Raw genomic sequence first — 18,268 nt, 5'->3', positions numbered from 1 at the left:
GGCTGGATTATAATGACACAATACGACACCAAGGGTTCAGTTCTCAAGTATATTCGTACGGAAAAAGGTTAGATTACAACTACAAGAGGGACAGCATAGGAAGACAGGCACTTAGACACACTCTTATATTAACCCTAGACAGACCACAGATAAACGGGACAACGCTGACTCACACGGGATTTGATGGCAAGGAAAGCGGCAGTCGATGGCTCAGGTGCACCTGGCTCAGGGACAGAATCACGTACGGTGGTGTCCAGCAGATGCGGGGAGGTCGCTCAGCGCTCGTGGGTCGCGACTTTGGTGGAGATGCCGGGGAGGTCGCTCAGCGCTCGGGAGGGTGGCGTCTTGTCCTTCCAAGCTCGGGGCGCATCTCACGTCACGTCCGGCGCGGGGCCGCGTATATCCGGCGGGGAGTGACACGCCCTCGGCTCGTTAGCGCCGCCCCAGATGGCATCGGCCCATGGCTTCTCATTGGGTGCGGGGGTTACCGGCTCCGCCCTTGACGAGGGGCCGACAGGGAGCCCCTTCGTGGTAACCCCGTGGAGCGCGTGGTCAATGGCGGCTAACCGAGCCGGAAGGAGGACGCCCACTCCCCATGCCGTCACCGCGCCGCCCCCCTCTTTTGTTGTTGTTGTTGTAGTTGGCGCTTCTCCATGGGGAAGAGATGCGGAGAGGTATGGGGAGGTCCTAAACTTCCTAACAGGTGCCATATAATCACATTCTGGTGCAACGAAGAGTCATAATTAATGGAAACGAGGCCTTAACTGACATAGATTAAGAATAACTAGGAAGATGTCCGAAAGTTGTCTACGTGTGGTGCGGGGGACCTGGGCACGACATTTAATGGGGGGATGAAGGGGAAGATCGGCTCTAATGGGTGTTGTTTACAGACAATGGGACTAGGGAATGGGGTAAGGGAGAGTTGGGGAGTATCGGAGAAAATAGGGGAATATTTACAAGCGGATATGGAGGCCAAATTCCATATTCGCAACATTGCACCCTTCTCTACCCTCGGGGCGTCCCGACCCGATAAATTTTTACCTACTTTAGTGTGGCACGCAATGTAGTTCCCTCTACTATTAACTCTACCCTGAGTGCGACAGTTTTACAGATATTCACAAATGAGTAAATATGTCCCCCTGCGACGTTGCACCCTTCTCCTCACAGAAACACACCCACAGGATAACCGAATCCGGAAAGAATTCTCAAACTAAACATACAGCCGGTAGGGAGCATTATTTACAAGACTACGCTGCTATTTACACTACGATCCAGGACCTGTTTTTGGAGGAACACATGCAGATGTTATGCATAGAGAGAGCGCGCTTGCCAACATCGATACACCAACCCACGAGTGCTCTGTGGCCGACGGCCTTTAATAACGTGCAGAGCACCCTTTCCCGAGCATCAACAGCACCACCCCACCACCAATCGGTGCAGTCACCATTGTTCATTGGAATAAAAATAACTTCAACAACCCCTAACCCTGCAGGTGTCTCTTGCTCTTCTTGTGGTGCACTTGGTGGTGTTAACTATTAGTGGTTCACCTGTATGGCATAGGTGCCACGTTGATCCATAGGTCCATCCCCGGGTGGTGCTTGGCCGCAAACGAACTGCGGTCCATTGTGGGTGGCCACAAACATTGCGGTCCATATGGTGTACCGATCCAGGCAGCGAACAGCGAAAGTGCAGGCCCACAACTGCGCAGCCAGCACCTCTCTCTCCTCTCTCTCTACCCCAAAGCCAGATCCTCGGAGGTGGGAGACAAAAGAAGCAGACAAGTGAGTAAGGTGGTAAGGGCGCAAAAGTGCACGCAATGTAAGGTGATGCACACTGGGGGCACATGGGAACCAGGTGAGACAGGTACGTTCCTATCGTACGCCCCCCCCCCACCAGGTAACCTACATGGCCCCTCCCTTACCCCTTACTGCATCCACACAACACAACACTACTCATAAACATCTACTTTACAAATCAACAAACATCCCTACTGTCTTCCCCGTTCCTCCCATAAACCAAATTCGTCTTCTCTCCCTCCTAACCAATCAAATTTGCCATTTTCAACTCTCATCAAAATTTGCCATTTTCAACTCAACATCATAATTTGCCATTACCAATTCATCATCAGTCCCTCCTAGGGAGGGAGAGATGGAATCACCCCAATGTCTCATCCACGTCGTGATGCGTCTCACAAATCCACACAGCGATTCATCTCCTGCAACAAAACAAAGAAAACACAGGTGTGGAGTCATCATCATCACCACAGGTAAGTGGCTGCGTATGGTGCGACAGGTTCATCAATCCTAACTATTTCCTAAATGACTTTAACAACTTTACACTACCCGGGGGCTTTCTCCGGCCAAACCATTGGCCCTCTTACACTATGGGTTCTAAAAACCAATTCCCATTGGCCAAACTGTGGTGCTCTTCAATTTGGGGTCTCACTCCCCCGATTCATCTCCCGGTGCCCTCGTACAATTTCTGGGCTGCGACGTGTACCTCTCCCAGTGGGTCTACCCACCTGCACACCTCCACCACTGCAGTTGCCTCCGAGCTTACCTGCTCCTTACCCTAACCTAACTACCAGGGGAAGGCCCTCTGGCTCTCTCCCCACTCCGTGCCCTCTCTGGCACTGGGCTGCCCGATCCACACCCGGGATCCTCAGGCACCCACTCACAACTACCGGCTCCCAGAGCCCACCTGCGGCCTCACCTGGCCGACATCCTCACAGTGGTGGAGTGCCCAACCAACTACACACACTAACAGGCTACACGCCCAGCCATTTCCACAACACTAATGCACCCATTCACAACACCATTCTGCAACCGCACCACAAATGCCAATATCCAACCACAATTTACCTGCACCCTCTACCTAACACTTACACTACCCGCCCCGGGTATCCGTGATGGGGGTCCACTCTTCCCCCATTCACACCTTCGCACCATGCACACCACTCCGTACCACTTACTCCAACTCTCTCCACACACCTGTACTTGCACACCTGTGCTCTCACACCTGGTGCCACCTGCACCCTTCTCTCCCCAAGCGCATTCGCGCTGATCCACACACTCACTACTCATACACTGCTCCACACACCTGTCCAGTTGCACACCTGTGCAATCACACCTGTTCAATTCTCACACACACACGGCATCATCTCAGCTAACTACTCCCTTCTGAAACTTGCGCTTCCCAGTCGTCCCTTTAAACTATTGCGCTCCCTCGTCATTATCATCCACACTAATCTACCTGCGTCCCTACTACAGGTATCAGTCACTAACTAAACTTAACGTCACCTAATGTCAATCCTCGCTAGATCCCTACACACCATATCCTAACCCACCCGGGCTAGTTTTCACTGCCATACACCCCATAAGCTATAGCGCCTTTGCCCCCCCATGGGAAGGATGGTGGATTTGCCATCCCACCACATCGGGGGTCTCTCACTACCAATTTTGCACATCAAATTTCAATAAATCAAAAATTTGCCAATCACTACCCATCATCTGCCAATCACTACTGCCAATCCCTTGCCAATCATCAAATTTTGTTTTTTCTCTAATTTTGGGTCCAAAACACTAACCTCATCACCCAGTCTACTCACTAATACCTCTCGGTGCGCCAATCCCTGTCCAAAGCCCGGCTTCGTAAAGCCAAGCAATGGATGCTGGTTGTTTTGTGCCAGCGGCTGGATGCGTCCGGCATTCGGGGCAGGGACGGGGGCTTACCCGGGCCGAGATCCCACGCATCACCTCGGCGCGGAGCCATCCAATGTCCCGATCTCGACCTGCCGGCACGTCTCAACAAAAAGTGGTCGCCATGACGACCCTTTCTATCGGGCTGCCAGCTCCGCCTAGTGGAGCACGGACGCGGCCGTTCAAAGCGAGGCCCAGCACGCACCGAGGGCCCGACTCGGCTATAAGTCGTTCTAAACTCTACCCCGTCTAACGTCGATGCTTCACCTGCATGCTTACATCCCGCAGCCCGTTCCTTGCTCACACATCCAGCCGTTTCCATGCCCCTCGTACCGTTCCTTACACACCCAGGTACACCCATTCCACTCACCGCCTTGGTCACACACCTGACCACCGAACACTTTGGCACACACTCGTTGGTAGCACACCTCACCAATACACCTCTTCGCGCCCCCTCCTCGGTCACCTCCTCTGTGACAATCACAGGTGTGCTCTCATTCGCACACCCACTCACGTGCCTCACCACCAACTCCAGCGTGCATTCCCATTCACGCTCTACCATTCCAGGTGTGCATCCTTCCATCCCAGGTGTACATCCTCGCTCACCTGTCACAACCAACTCACGCTCCTTGTCACTCTCACTACTCTCACTACTCTCACCTCCACTCGTGACAACGCACTCACCCTTACTCTTGACAGCACACTCTTTCTCCATGCACCTGTCCGTCACACACCTTTCTCGCGCACACTCTCCCGTTACACCCTCTGTAACACTCACCACAGGTGGACACTCTTCCTTACTTCTGACAGCGCACTCTTTCCTCATGCACCTGTCGGTCACACACCTTTCTCGCGCACACTCTCCCGTTACACCCTCTGTAACACTCACCACAGGTGGACACTCTTCCTTACTTCTGACAGCGCACTCTTTCCTCATGCACCTGTCCGTCACACACCTTTCTCGCGCACACTCTCCCGTCACACCCTCTGTAACACTCACCACACCGCGCTTCCATGTGCTTCCTCGCACCCGCGCTACGACCGACTCACTCTCGCCAGCACACTCACTCCTTGGTACACACTTTTTCCTCACACACCCCAGAGTCGGACTTTCTCGCACACCTCCTCTTTCGCACACCAGACCTGTCGCACACTTCACCGACGGCCTCTCACGAACACCCGGGTCTATCTCGACCCCCAAGCTTATTAAATCACCTGGCGCATCATACGCGCGACCATATTGGTCACCACTTACACCGGGTCCTCTTTCTCTTCGCTTCTCCTCCATCACCTGCGAATCCCTCATCCGGTTAATGAGCACATCATCACGATCCGAACACAGACTCTGGACCAATTCTTTTACCTCCTCTTTTATCTCTTTCTTATCCTCTCTCCGTCGCTTTTTAATTTCGCTCATCCCTTCTTCCACTTCTTCTAATTTGTGCTTCACCTCTTTTATTCCCCGGTACGTCTCCTCAAGCTCGTCCTCCAAGGCTACCTTGACCGTTTCCATGTGCGTCCTCACCTGCCGGTCCTTCGTCTCCATTACCTCTATCACCTCGTCCAACCTCGTTGTCAGTCCCTCACGTACCATCTGACATTCCCTCTTCGTCGCTACCAAGTCATCTTTTAGTTCTTTCTGTGTCGCCTTTAAACCTCCTAATACCGCAGTGTTCCTTTGAACCTGCTCCACTAACTCCGTCTGTCCCACCGTCAGCTGCTCCACCTCTTGCGTCAGGTCCTCTATGCCCCCTTGTAACTTTACAGTCCCCTTTCTCACCTCCTTCTCCATGTGCTCCTTACAGTGCCTCACCTCCTCGCGCACTCCTCCGACCTCCTCACTCACTCCTCTTCTGATCTCCTCTCCCATCACTTGCATCTCCTGCCCAGATGCCACCCTCATCTGCTCCATTTCCTCCCTGTGAGCATCCAGTTTGGTTTCTACCCCCATTCTGACCCCCTCTATCTGCTGCTCCATTTGTTTAACTTCCCTTTCCGCTTGGTCCCTCATGTCCCTCAATTTGCCTTCCATACTGTTTTCTAACCCCTCTAACCCTTTTTGCATCCCTTCCATTTGATTCTCTTGAGCGGCCATTCTGTTTTCTACCCCCGTTAACCCATTTTTCACTTCTTTTATCCCGTTGTCTAACCCCTCAAAATTATTGTCTAACTTCCCAATTTTCTTGTCTAACTCCTCAAAATTATTGTCTAACTTCTCACCGGTACCCCTCGCTTCGTCCCTCATTACCCCCATTTGGTTTCCCATTACCCCCATTTGGCCCTCCAATCGCTCACCCTGAGCATCCATCCGGTTCCCCAATTGGTTACTCTGCAGTTTGAGGGACGCCTGCATTTGCGCCATAAATTGCTCCATGAGGACCTGCATCTGGGCCATCCCTCCCACTTGTGCAGCGGGTGCGGCCGCCGTAGCTATGTGCGAGGCGCCATTTCGCGCGTCTGCTACCCCCGCTGTTTCGCTCTCCTCACGTGTCTCAATTTGGTCCTGGACCGACCCTGCTTCACTCTCCCCTACCGGACCCCAGCCGTCTTGATCCGCCATAGCGCGACTTGCAAAATTCGAGTTTCGTAAAACAAAACAAATTTCGGCCGCTCCAAATTTTGACCAAATTTTTTTTTTTTTTCCTCTATTCGTTTTTTTTTTTCAAAATTTGGTCGGGCCTCGAATCTCACTCCCGACACCAATTGTTACAGATACGACTTTGATGGTATGGTGGGCCGAGCGGGATGGCCGCCGTATCCGTACAAGTTACCCCGATTGCACCCGGGGTTGACTAATCGCGCTATGCTGGCTCAATAAGAAAAAGAAGACACCCGGCTGGATTATAATGACACAATACGACACCAAGGGTTCAGTTCTCAAGTATATTCGTACGGAAAAAGGTTAGATTACAACTACAAGAGGGACAGCATAGGAAGACAGGCACTTAGACACACTCTTATATTAACCCTAGACAGACCACAGATAAACGGGACAACGCTGACTCACACGGGATTTGATGGCAAGGAAAGCGGCAGTCGATGGCTCAGGTGCACCTGGCTCAGGGACAGAATCACGTACGGTGGTGTCCAGCAGATGCGGGGAGGTCGCTCAGCGCTCGTGGGTCGCGACTTTGGTGGAGATGCCGGGGAGGTCGCTCAGCGCTCGGGAGGGTGGCGTCTTGTCCTTCCAAGCTCGGGGCGCATCTCACGTCACGTCCGGCGCGGGGCCGCGTATATCCGGCGGGGAGTGACACGCCCTCGGCTCGTTAGCGCCGCCCCAGATGGCATCGGCCCATGGCTTCTCATTGGGTGCGGGGGTTACCGGCTCCGCCCTTGACGAGGGGCCGACAGGGAGCCCCTTCGTGGTAACCCCGTGGAGCGCGTGGTCAATGGCGGCTAACCGAGCCGGAAGGAGGACGCCCACTCCCCATGCCGTCACCGCGCCGCCCCCCTCTTTTGTTGTTGTTGTTGTAGTTGGCGCTTCTCCATGGGGAAGAGATGCGGAGAGGTATGGGGAGGTCCTAAACTTCCTAACAGGTGCCATATAATCACATTCTGGTGCAACGAAGAGTCATAATTAATGGAAACGAGGCCTTAACTGACATAGATTAAGAATAACTAGGAAGATGTCCGAAAGTTGTCTACGTGTGGTGCGGGGGACCTGGGCACGACATTTAATGGGGGGATGAAGGGGAAGATCGGCTCTAATGGGTGTTGTTTACAGACAATGGGACTAGGGAATGGGGTAAGGGAGAGTTGGGGAGTATCGGAGAAAATAGGGGAATATTTACAAGCGGATATGGAGGCCAAATTCCATATTCGCAACAATATATTTTGTTTAAATCGCGGCATGGTCAGTCATACACCGCCTGAAATAACAGACGGGAAAATGCCGAGATATATTAAAAATTCGTCGCCACACACGGGAAATTGCCGAGATATATTTTCACTTTGCACAAAAATAACATCAAGTAATCGAATCAATAGGAATGTCCTGTGCCTATAACATCGACGTTATAGGCACAGCTGCATCTAGGCATTGTGTAACATCGACGCGGCTTTTGTTTTAATTAAAACTTTTTGTACTTGTACATTGAATTCGGGTTTTCGTTCGCTTGATTTAATTTCCTGCAGGTTCGAGGGCTGCCGTCAGAACTAGAGGTAAGGTACTTCAGCATCCCCTCACCATCCCCTCACACTCCTCCTCACCATCCCCTCACCCACCTCCTCATCCTCTTCCTTCCCCGCGTGTATGAATTCTGTCATATTTGAACTGAACGTCTTCCGGAGTTAAAGTTAAAGCTTACTCAGTTAATCTGTTTCCTTGTGTAATGTATCAGGCTGGGAAGCCAGTTTGAGTGCACCATCGGTCGTTTATTGCGCAGCCGGGAAAACCACAAGCTCCCAGTGTAGGCCCAGCTTCCTCTGCCAAGTGCCAAGCCGTAATGCCGTATGCCCCGCCTCTTTTATATCCACCTTCCGGTTTAATCCCATGCAAATGCAATACATAACACCTTGGTAAAGATTTTAATCGCAAGGAACACGTCAATATAAACGCGAGTTGTCTCTGTGTGTGTGTGTGTGTGTCCAGTTTTTGTGTGTCCGCGTTTTATTCAGAGATGGCTGAACGAATCTTCATCAAACTTTCAGAGGTTCATCAGTGAGTGCCAGGGAGTGTTTTACGCAAAAAAAAATTGAAAAAAAAAACGTCGTTTTTTGGAGTTTAAAAAAAAAATCGCTCGATAGTGCCGAAGCCTTTTTAAATTAATGACAGTTATACACAAGTGCACATTCACATAAATAAATACAAAACAATCACTAGACATTTGAAGACAAATAAATCAAACAATTCCAGAAGTGTACGAAGTTGGTTGTACGGCTTCTTCGTCCTCATCGGCAACACACTTAACTCAGAAAAGTGATGAACGCCACATTCACCCACCAGCATATATATGAACCCCCTTCCTCTCCTGCCTCCCTTCCCCTCCCCTCTCCTCCCCTTCCCCCCTCCCTCCCCCTCCTTCCCTCCTCTCCTCCTCCCCACCCCTTTCCCCCTCTCCCTGGTCTTCTGCAAAGCGTCAATGAAATCGATAGTTCCAGGCAAGGACTCCATGTCCCTGATGTGGACAGGCATCCACCGTGAGTAGTTCACATGATCAAAGGCAAAGAACAGTGGTGTGAGTTTCTCCAAGACTTCCACATATAGAGGGAAATTTTCCTCTCTGTGAGCCCTGATGAAGATGAGAATGAGGGTTTGTTATTTCATGATCAGGTCCCAGTACATGAAAGTAGGACTCTTCTTCTGCATGTCGTTTCTCCAAGCCGTGGCAGACTCATAATCTTTGGGGCCCTCATTGAGCACGAAAGCTTCCTTCTGAAGATTGTGCAGGGTCAAGAGAGTGACTTGGTGGGCATGCCTGGTTCGAGTTAGGTGTGCTGCCTTCAGAAATGAGTCAGCAGTGCCAGAGGATGCTACATCTGCCTCTGAAGGCTGTAGTCCAGCCAGAACCTTTGCAATACATCCCCAGTGTATTCCAGAGGACCATTTTTGTGTGCAGACCACCAAGCATAACCCCCTGCACTCTCCCACCATGAGTGTCTGGCCATTTCCACTGTACAAACTTTGCCAGGGCAAACAGAGGCTGGTCAAATGTAGTGACTGGGATTTGTCCTGGATTCAGAAATTCGACAGCTTGTCTCACGGCATCCATTCGATGCTTGATCAATGATCATAGCAGGAGTGGCAGACTTCTCATAGAAGAGAGGAAGGAGTGCACATTGTGCTGGAGGATCTTCGACCGGAGGTTGCATAGAGGCATGATAGGCAGCCCATGCAATCCCGGCTAACATTTTTGCGTTTCCACAACGTTGTTTAAAGGTTAACATGTTTGAAGGTAAAAGTAAAACGTCCTTAAAGCATTTATAGAACGTTGTTTTTTTTCGTTACCTAATTACGATGTTCCAGCAACGTTGTGATTACGTTATGTGTTTGCCGGGATGGCAGCTCCACTGGTGAGTTTTTCTGTCTCTAGAAGTGGCAGTGCATGCTCTACCCAGCTGTGTTCCTGTGCTCTGGCCTCATCTAAGCAACTCTCGACTGGAACTACGTCACACTCTGGCACCTCGACAGCAGCGGTCTTCAAAGCTATGGCTGGGACAGAGGCATAGCTGTCAAGAAGAGAGTGCTTTTCATTTCCAGAAGGTGTTATTGTAATAGGTGGTCTGCTCGCACCAGTTTCGGTCTTAGAAAGCAACTGGAAAAGGCTGATTCCAGTCCCGTGGAATGAGGTTAGGGAAGTGGTTGAGCTGGGGTTGTGGTCTAGGTTGTCCAGGGCGCCAACAGTGAACAACTCTTTCCGGAGACAAGCAGGAGACACGACTCCATCTTCTGCAAAGCGTTCACAGGTAGAAGTGGCGATCCAGTCCTCAATCTCCATAACCCTGTCATAAGAAATGCTGATGCCCATCTGGTATAACTGCTGTATGAGTTTCTTGCTTCTGCTCGGTGCATGCACATTGATGCCAATGTAGATGGGGAGGGGTGACTCACGCTCCAGAGTGTGTCTGGTATTCACAGCAGTACGAGATGTTTTTTTCTTTGTGTTGTAAACGATGCACTGGCCGATGGTTAGGCAAGCCTGCGAGTCATGCTTGTCTTGATCTTTCAAGTTGGAACCATTCAAGATCATGGAGACAAGAGGCTTGAGGCTTGAGGGCAGTGAGTCTTCTTTGCATTCTGCAGGGAAGCAGCCAGTGAATTTGAAGCCTTGATGGCTGAAGATGTCTTTTCTGACTATCGCAGCAGCTTTGGCCAGGATAACAGCATCTTCTGAGAAGTCTCGATTCTTCAGAGCTTCCTTCAGCATATTTCTCATGCCTTCCTTGAAAATTGAGAACCGTGTTTCTCCCATCATACTGTTCTTGTGCCTCTGGGAAGCGTTCTAGCAAATGACCCTTCAGTCTGGTCTTGTTGTCTAGTTTCTTGATGCCCAGTCCCTCAAGACGATTCACATGCAGAGAGTGGATCTCACACAGCTGGAAGAGGAGAGTTCCAGAGTCCACAGATTTCTCAATGTAGCTGGTCAGTTCTACAAATGCCCGAGACTTGTTCATTTTCTCATCTGTGTTTTCAGGTGTTTGGCTTGCCTTGCGAGTGAGACTACGGTAGCGATTTCTCAGCATGACCAGACATGCCAGATGGTATTTTGCCTCCATTGCAATTAGATCTCCTCCAACTATTCTAGTCATAAGTTGGGTGTCGTTTAGCTCTGTGATCATGTCCCGGATATTTTTGTCGGCATCAAATGTTGAAACTTCATGGAGAAAATTTTCCTCTTTGCCTTTCTCACAGAAGAAACACTTTTGAACGTTCAGTGCTTTGTGCTTACTGTGCCTTTTCTGTTCATATCAGGGTTGTGCTCTCTCTTCGTCTTTGCCTTTGCCAACTTAGAATTGTTGAATTTTAAATGGCAAGATTTGTGCTAGGAAGCAGAATGAGAAGCAAAATTGTCAACAGTTTCATCACTCCCAAAATAGAGTTCAGCTGGAAGAGCACCAATGGCCCGGAACTGTTCTACGTTGGTCAGGAATGATGTGTCGGCATCTGTTTTGTCACCACTTGTCCCAGGGCTCTGCAAGGGAAACTGAGGGTTCAGCAGTGTCCCGCTGACAAATCACGCAGTGATCCCAGTTTAGCTCCATGTTGAGTCACACACTGAAAAGATACAAGCATATTGGAATATAAGAACCAGTTTCTGTGTATAGTTCCATAAATACTTTGCTGGAACTCGTTGTAGGTCTACTGGTAGTATTGAAATATTCAAAATCCTATTCAGTGTATTCAGTGGCCTAAAAAAACCAACATTTTGCAACCAATCTGGTCTTCTTTTGACGACCAGGACTCGAGAAAAGTGATATTTTGTCATCGATGTCGGCCATCTTGTATTTTGGTGTTTTACATGATTTTTTTTTTAACTCCGGGGGGCTCCGAGGCTAACATTAATTAATAGGCTCTAAGGGAGCCTCATGCCAAATATTGTGCTTTTATCCGCCCGGTAACGTTAATCTTTAAATATAGCACTAAGCCACCTGACTCTAAGAGAAAGTTAGAAAAATATAAGGATAAAGCAAAACAAAATGAAAATAAATAAATAAAAAAGGAACAAGAAAACATCCAAGACATAGGAAGTAGCAGAGGTTGGGTAAAATGCGATTAAACCTCAAAGATTTAGGAAGTATGAATTGACATTCGTCTTAAAGCCGTGTAGATTGTTTGATAATGGGAAGCATGTTACAGGTAGTGAATTCCAGAGGGAGACAGCACGAGGGATAAAACTATCTGCATAGCCTTTCGTTCTGCATCTTGGATCGGCTATAGCGTATGGGTGTGCAGAGATGGCAAACAGAGTCTTACGTCCAAACACTCGTATGGGTGGCACCAGGTTAGAAAGTCCAACAGAACATTTGCCATGAAAATATCTGTAGAACAAACCAAGAGTGGCAATCGACCTACGGTGAGAGAGTGGTTGAAGAGATGAACACATCTCCATGCCAACCAGGTTGACTATGTGTTTCTGGAGCCTATCAAGGAAAGTAAGTGGCAGGCTGGTGCTCCGGCCCAAATGTGGCAACAGTACTCCATGAGGGGACGTATAGTTGCCTTATACAGGTACAAAATGGCCTCAGGAGGTACATACCTCTGCGCTCGATAAAGGCAACCAACTAACTTGGAAGCACTCTTAGCAATACCAGAAATGTACTTATCCCAACGAAGGTTAGAGGAGATGTCCAAACCAAGAAGCCGAAGCTCCGATGATTCTGTTAAGGTTGAAGACCCCATGTGCACAGAAGGGAAAGACCTGTTTCTAAAACTAAATAAGCCAAGGTCCATGGCACATCAGGAAGAAATGAACAGAATCCATCCCAATCAGCTTTCCCAAACTGAAACGCAGTGTGGTGAAAAGGATCCACTGGAGTTGAGAATGAGGAGTAAGAGACACAAACAGAAACAGTGGAATGATCCGAGTTACTCATTGGAAGAAGAACATCAGCAACACAATCACAGAAAGGGTTAGAACACAGAAAGAGATCAAGTAAGTATCTTCCATCAGAAGCACAGTCAGGAATATGAGTGGGAGAGGAAACAATTTGGGTGAGGTTTTGAGAGATTGATAAATTATAGGCATTGATACCAGGATGGTGAGTATTGCGAGAGTGTACCAACCACTTCTTGTAGTGAATGTTGAAGTCACCAAATACCATGATGTGTGCAAACGGGTGGAGTAAAATAGACCTGTCAATGCTGTCTGGGATTGCATCTAGCACAGCACAAGAGGGAAAGGAAGGTGAGCGATACAGAAAGAAGAGATATGTTGTTGAATGCAAAAGAGCAAGGTGGAAACACATAAACTCGTGAGAGCCACTTTCAAGAGAGTTTTCACGAGCTAAAGGTAGAGAGTCCTTAACATAGATACCAAGACCATGAGAAGGAGGGTGATCAAGTCGGTGAAAAATGTAACCAGGTAACTTGAAAGAAACAGAGGAGATACCACTATCCAACCGACACTCAGATAGAGCCAGCAGGCCAGGTGAGTTAAGCTGAACAAAAGATTGCACAGAAGAGAAGTTGGAGCGAAAGACCCTGACATTGGAAAAGCAAATATTAAAAGGATTTGAGCGTCGTTGCGCACGGGCTGGTGGATAAGCACCTGCAGGTAGCGATCTGTTATTCTTAAATTGTAGAGCCATATTCATATTCATCATGATAGAAATAAAAAAGTTGATTCTAATGTTTATTTTAAAGATGACTGAAAGGGACAATAAAGTGACTGACTATGTTGCATGAAGAAAAGTGAAATGACAATACAAAATAACCAATCAGCAGCTTTTCAAACGCAGCATGGGAAGCGGCCGCCATGAATGGGAGACAGACGAACGCATGGCCAGCCCCCACAGTTCCAATACTATAAATACAGTGTATATATATATATATATATGGTACTTTTTGACGTGGGCGAAGAAAATCAGGGTGCTTACCTCAGACGGTCGCCATAGGGTTTATTCCTCGAACCCACAAACACAGAAACGAGGCAAGGAAAATCAACAATACAACAAATGAAAGTACCACAATAATGATTGTACAATAATACCACAATAATGAAAGTAAATGTAATACGATGAAAGGTGAGGTAAAATAAATATCCACTATTTTGAGGGACCCTCCAAGCTGACACAAATACAAACAGGGGAATGATAAAGAAAGACAAATGTTTTTAAAGCCGGCCACCTTATCTGTCTCTAAAGGGGTCTCTTCAGCGAGTTCTCTGAATGACGGCAGCACAGGCGGCCCGAAACCGCTCGCACGGGAACCACACAAGATGACGCGAAGCTCCTATTCACTGCGCCACGAACGTGAGGCAATTCGTGCGGCCAGTCCCTCTTTGATATTGTCTCCCTCCGAAACGCAACGCGGCTCCACAAAGTTCCCCTCACGATCCACCCGAGACGGGAGCAGCCAAGCCAGAAACAAAGAGTTCCAACAAAAGCTCTGACTGCTTTCTTCATGAGCCACACGAGCCAAAATGCGACCGCCCGTGACCAAAACCAGAATGAGAGAGAAAAACGGATTCTTCCTCTTTACTCCTCCTCGAACCTCCGAGCTCTTTGATGTCATACGACCAATCGCCGCATTCCACCCATTGCTACATGGTTGGGCTCAACAAATCACGAAGCTTGGGGCGTGGTCTGCCGGCCACGATAGTTTCCACGCCCCTCGTCCCACTCTGGGGGTGTGGCCTTGTTCCTTCGTCGGTTGGTGGGGTGGGGTTCATTATCTGATTGAAATGTCTGGGTCTTTGTCGGCATTATATCAGTTATCCTGGTTTAATGGAGTGCTCATTTGCATGGATGGCCAAGTGAATGTAAAAACATAAGGGAAAAATCACAGGAGGCAAGTACATACTGGGAATTATCCTTCAGCCCTATTTAACTAACACAAAACCACCCTCCGTGTGGTGACACATAAACAACCTTAAGCTCACAGTTTTTTTTTCCACTCATGTACATCAAAATGTCTTCCTACTTGTCACACGGTCCATGATAATTTATACAATCGTATCTCCATTGTGGCAATTCGTCACCTACCCCCACAAACGTAACAATATATATATATATATATATATATATATATATATATATATATATATATATATATATATACATAAATAAATATGTAAAAACTTTATGTATGACAGTGTACACACTTTATAACTCTTCAAAATATTATTACCCAAAATTAATGTGCTTGATTAATGGCCTAATGGATAAGGCATCAGACTCCCAAGCTGGGGATTGTGGGTTCAAATCCTGCCTGAGTTGAATATTTTTTTCCCCATTACTTTTTCAAGTCTTTTATATAGTCTTGAATAAAGTAAATGTATCTTGTGAAAAATGCCGAGGGCATAGAAAAGGCCCCTTTATATGGTATGTGCCATGTGGCAAACTATAGAAAAGAATGGACATTCCATAGTTTGTGGAAAATGCCAAACAATAGAAAATAAGGGACATTCAAAAAAAATTGTGTACCTGCTGGACTACCCTAGTGTTCTTAGGAGGAACCAAGTATTGCTCTAGAAAAGTTCATATAAAGGGGCGCCCCACATATATGGGTTAAAACCCATCAGTATGTAAAGTTTTCTGTGTACCTTGAAAACGAAAACACATAAGATGATGTGCATATGTGTGATTAATTTGTTTAAAAAATTAATAAAGTTAGTATGTACTACCAATAATTGCAGACGTGGGTGTGATGTATTCTTCGGGACAAACGTTGGATAAGCGCGATGTGTATGCAGATTATAGGCAACAATTGGATTAGATGAAATAATTGTACACGTGTGCAGTGCGGCCTATTTTACCAATCCCTTTTGGACCATAATTGCACATTCCATAAACTTGTAAGTGTTGACATTGCAGACATATTGGACAAACGTGATATGTACATGATGAATACTGATGATAAATTAGAGATGATGGATGAATTGTATATGTACACCTACTTCTGCAATAGAATAGAAAACGAATATTATGTTTGGCATTTAAATTTTTTACAGAAAAAAGGTCTGCAACGAGGTCCCTTTGAAACTAAGAGACTATACCTGGATAGAAAATAGATTTACTTCTTCATGTACCTGTATGAATCAAATTTGCGCCCCTTTATATGAACTCCCCCCCCCCCCCCTCGAATTTGTGACGTAACTCTTCTTTTTCTTTAACTTCCTCTATTATTTCCATGTTCTTGTGGGTCTGATCGGGTGAAGCTTGGCCCAAGGCTTTCACGAACCAGCTGGCCAGGTGGGACATTCGACTGAGGTTAGGGCAGGACATTCCGTTTTGTTCACGGTGCCGGCGATAGCTCGCCTACTCTTCATGAAGGACACCGTAGGATGCTTAAAGTCCACGAACTAATTCCGGCAGACGGGACCTGTACAGGTGATACAATAAATATAATAAGGGACGGCAGTCTGGGTTGAATGTGGATATGACGTGGAGGCGATGGGCCAAATAACCAATTTACGTGGGGGTTGCCTGATCGACAATGTAACGTTGGACATCGCACGCAGGTACGCGCCAAATGTTGTCGATAAACCATCACACGGTACAACAATACACGTCGGCATCATACGTTCCCAGCGGAGACGCGCACCAGAGGGTCTCGAGATGGACGGATCCGCGTGCCGAGTGCAACGAGCACCTGTCTTATGTCTGCGTACACGGACAACCACGACACCCGAACCCGCGGAAAAAAAACATCAGTGTGCATCTGAGGGAGACCGGGTCTTCAAACCAGTCCGAAAAACGGTAACACTCTTGGTCACGTGACCATCTTCGTGTTCAGGTGCAGCGTGAGAATCGTCATTCTGATGTTCCACAATGACGGATCGTCATTGTCTCGTCTGAGTTTACGTTGTCATGGTGATTAAAGATCCCACAATGTTTTACATAAACCACAGGGCCACCTTGAGTCGGAAGTCATGCGTTTACCTGTCCGTAATACCTGTGTCACACGTTTACCTATCCGTAATACCCGTTTCAAGCGTATGTCTGTCCGTGAAAACCCGTCAGCGCCTGTCACGCATACTTTACTTCTCCGTTTGACATATACCTGTTCACACCTATGCAACCTGTCTGTGTGCTCATGTAAAGTGTACCTCTCCATGTGACGTATAGCTGTCTGTGCTCGTGTGGCGTTTAAGCTGTCGCGTCTGTGATGTGTACCTTTCCATGCCAATGATTACCTGTCAGTGTGACGTGCGAGGCGTACCTGTCCGTACGATGAGTACCTGTCGGTGTGAGGCGTACCTGTCCGTCCAACTATCGGTACCTGTCAGTGTGAGGCGTACCTGTCCGGTACCCCTCCAGCACGTATGTCTCCGTCGATACAGCACACAAAGAAATGCGCAAAAAGCGCGCGACGCGCGGATATCGGAGCGACGGAATAGGAATCAGGATCCGCACACACAAGGTAACACGACCGGTCCGACCCGGGACCAGGAGCTCCGTTACGTGGAGTCGTGTCCCAGGTCGCACAAGGCGCGCGCTCGAGTCCTCACCATCTGCAGGGTACAAATGAAGATGAGAGTGCAGCGTCCCGTGCAGCACGCCATGCCGGCCGATCGCTCGGCCACGGGGCCCGTCGTGCCGTGTCTCGCTCGCACCGGATCAGTTCGTGAGCGACCTCCGGTCTCCCTGCCAGACCCGGCCTCCCGAGCCCCTCGCGGGCCGCTCACGGCTCGGAATCTCCCGGTTCGAGCGCATCGCCGAGCCCGCTTTCTCCGAGCCCCTCCGGCGAGCCGTGCCGATGACGTCCGGAGAAGCGGGCTCGGTCCCGCGCCGCCCCGATCGCGCTCCAGCACTGGCGCCACCTGTCGGACGTGCTGGACATTGCGTGCGTGGACCCTCTGGCCTCGCTATTATTTACCTCCACCTGAGCTTACCTGCTCCTTCATAGTAAGCAAGAGCGATTATGAGTCAACAGCTCGTCCATCAATTCGTTCCGAACGAACTCCGTAGTGGAGACGTTCCCGCTGATCATGTACATCCGGTTCGCTTTTTGTTTGTGCTCCAATTCACGGATCTGGATTTTACTCGAAATTCGTTGTGTTCACTCCCCCATTCGTCGAGGTCTCGCTTTTCAATGGGAACCCCCCCGAAAAAGGTCATACTTTTAAATTAAGCCCCCGCCCCACAAAAGTCACACTTTTAAGTAACGCCCACCCGAACAACAAAAAGGTCGCACTTTTTAATTAATCCTAACCTAACCCTTTTAATTAACCCTAACCCTAACCCTTTTAATTAACCCTAACCCTAACAACTTTGGGTTAGGGTTAGGGTTTAATTAACGCCATCAACAAAAAGGTCATACTTTTTAATTAACTCCTGCAAAAAAGGTCATACTTTTTAATTAGCGCCACCAACAAAAAGGTCATACTTTTTAATTAACTCCTGGAAAAAAGGTCATACTTTTAAATTAGTGCCACCAACAAAAAGGTCATACTTCTTAATTAACTCCT

At 48.4% G+C, this 18,268-nt stretch overlaps 1 protein-coding gene across 3 annotated transcripts in view; it reads right to left on the bottom strand.

Moving 5' to 3' along the window:
* LOC137438682 (sodium/potassium-transporting ATPase subunit beta-1-interacting protein 3) overlaps window positions 1-17,537 on the bottom strand; it is a 208,347-nt gene extending 190,810 nt beyond the window's left edge. For all 3 annotated transcript variants that reach the window (XM_068133926.2, XM_068133925.2, XM_068133924.2), the window contains exon 1: window positions 17,309-17,537. In XM_068133926.2, coding sequence (XP_067990027.1) covers window positions 17,309-17,362 — 54 coding nt within the window. In that variant the 5' untranslated portion in view covers window positions 17,363-17,537. The remainder of the gene's footprint in view (window positions 1-17,308) is intronic.
* Between the last annotated feature and the right edge of the window lie 731 nt (window positions 17,538-18,268).

The sequence above is a fragment of the Myxine glutinosa genome, chromosome 13, assembly GCF_964187855.1.
Source record: "Myxine glutinosa chromosome 13, kmMyxGlut1.1, whole genome shotgun sequence".
Classification (NCBI taxonomy): domain Eukaryota; kingdom Metazoa; phylum Chordata; class Myxini; order Myxiniformes; family Myxinidae; genus Myxine; species Myxine glutinosa.
The sequence above is the reverse complement of the archived record's forward strand: the minus strand, read 5'-3'. Positions and strand labels throughout refer to the sequence as shown.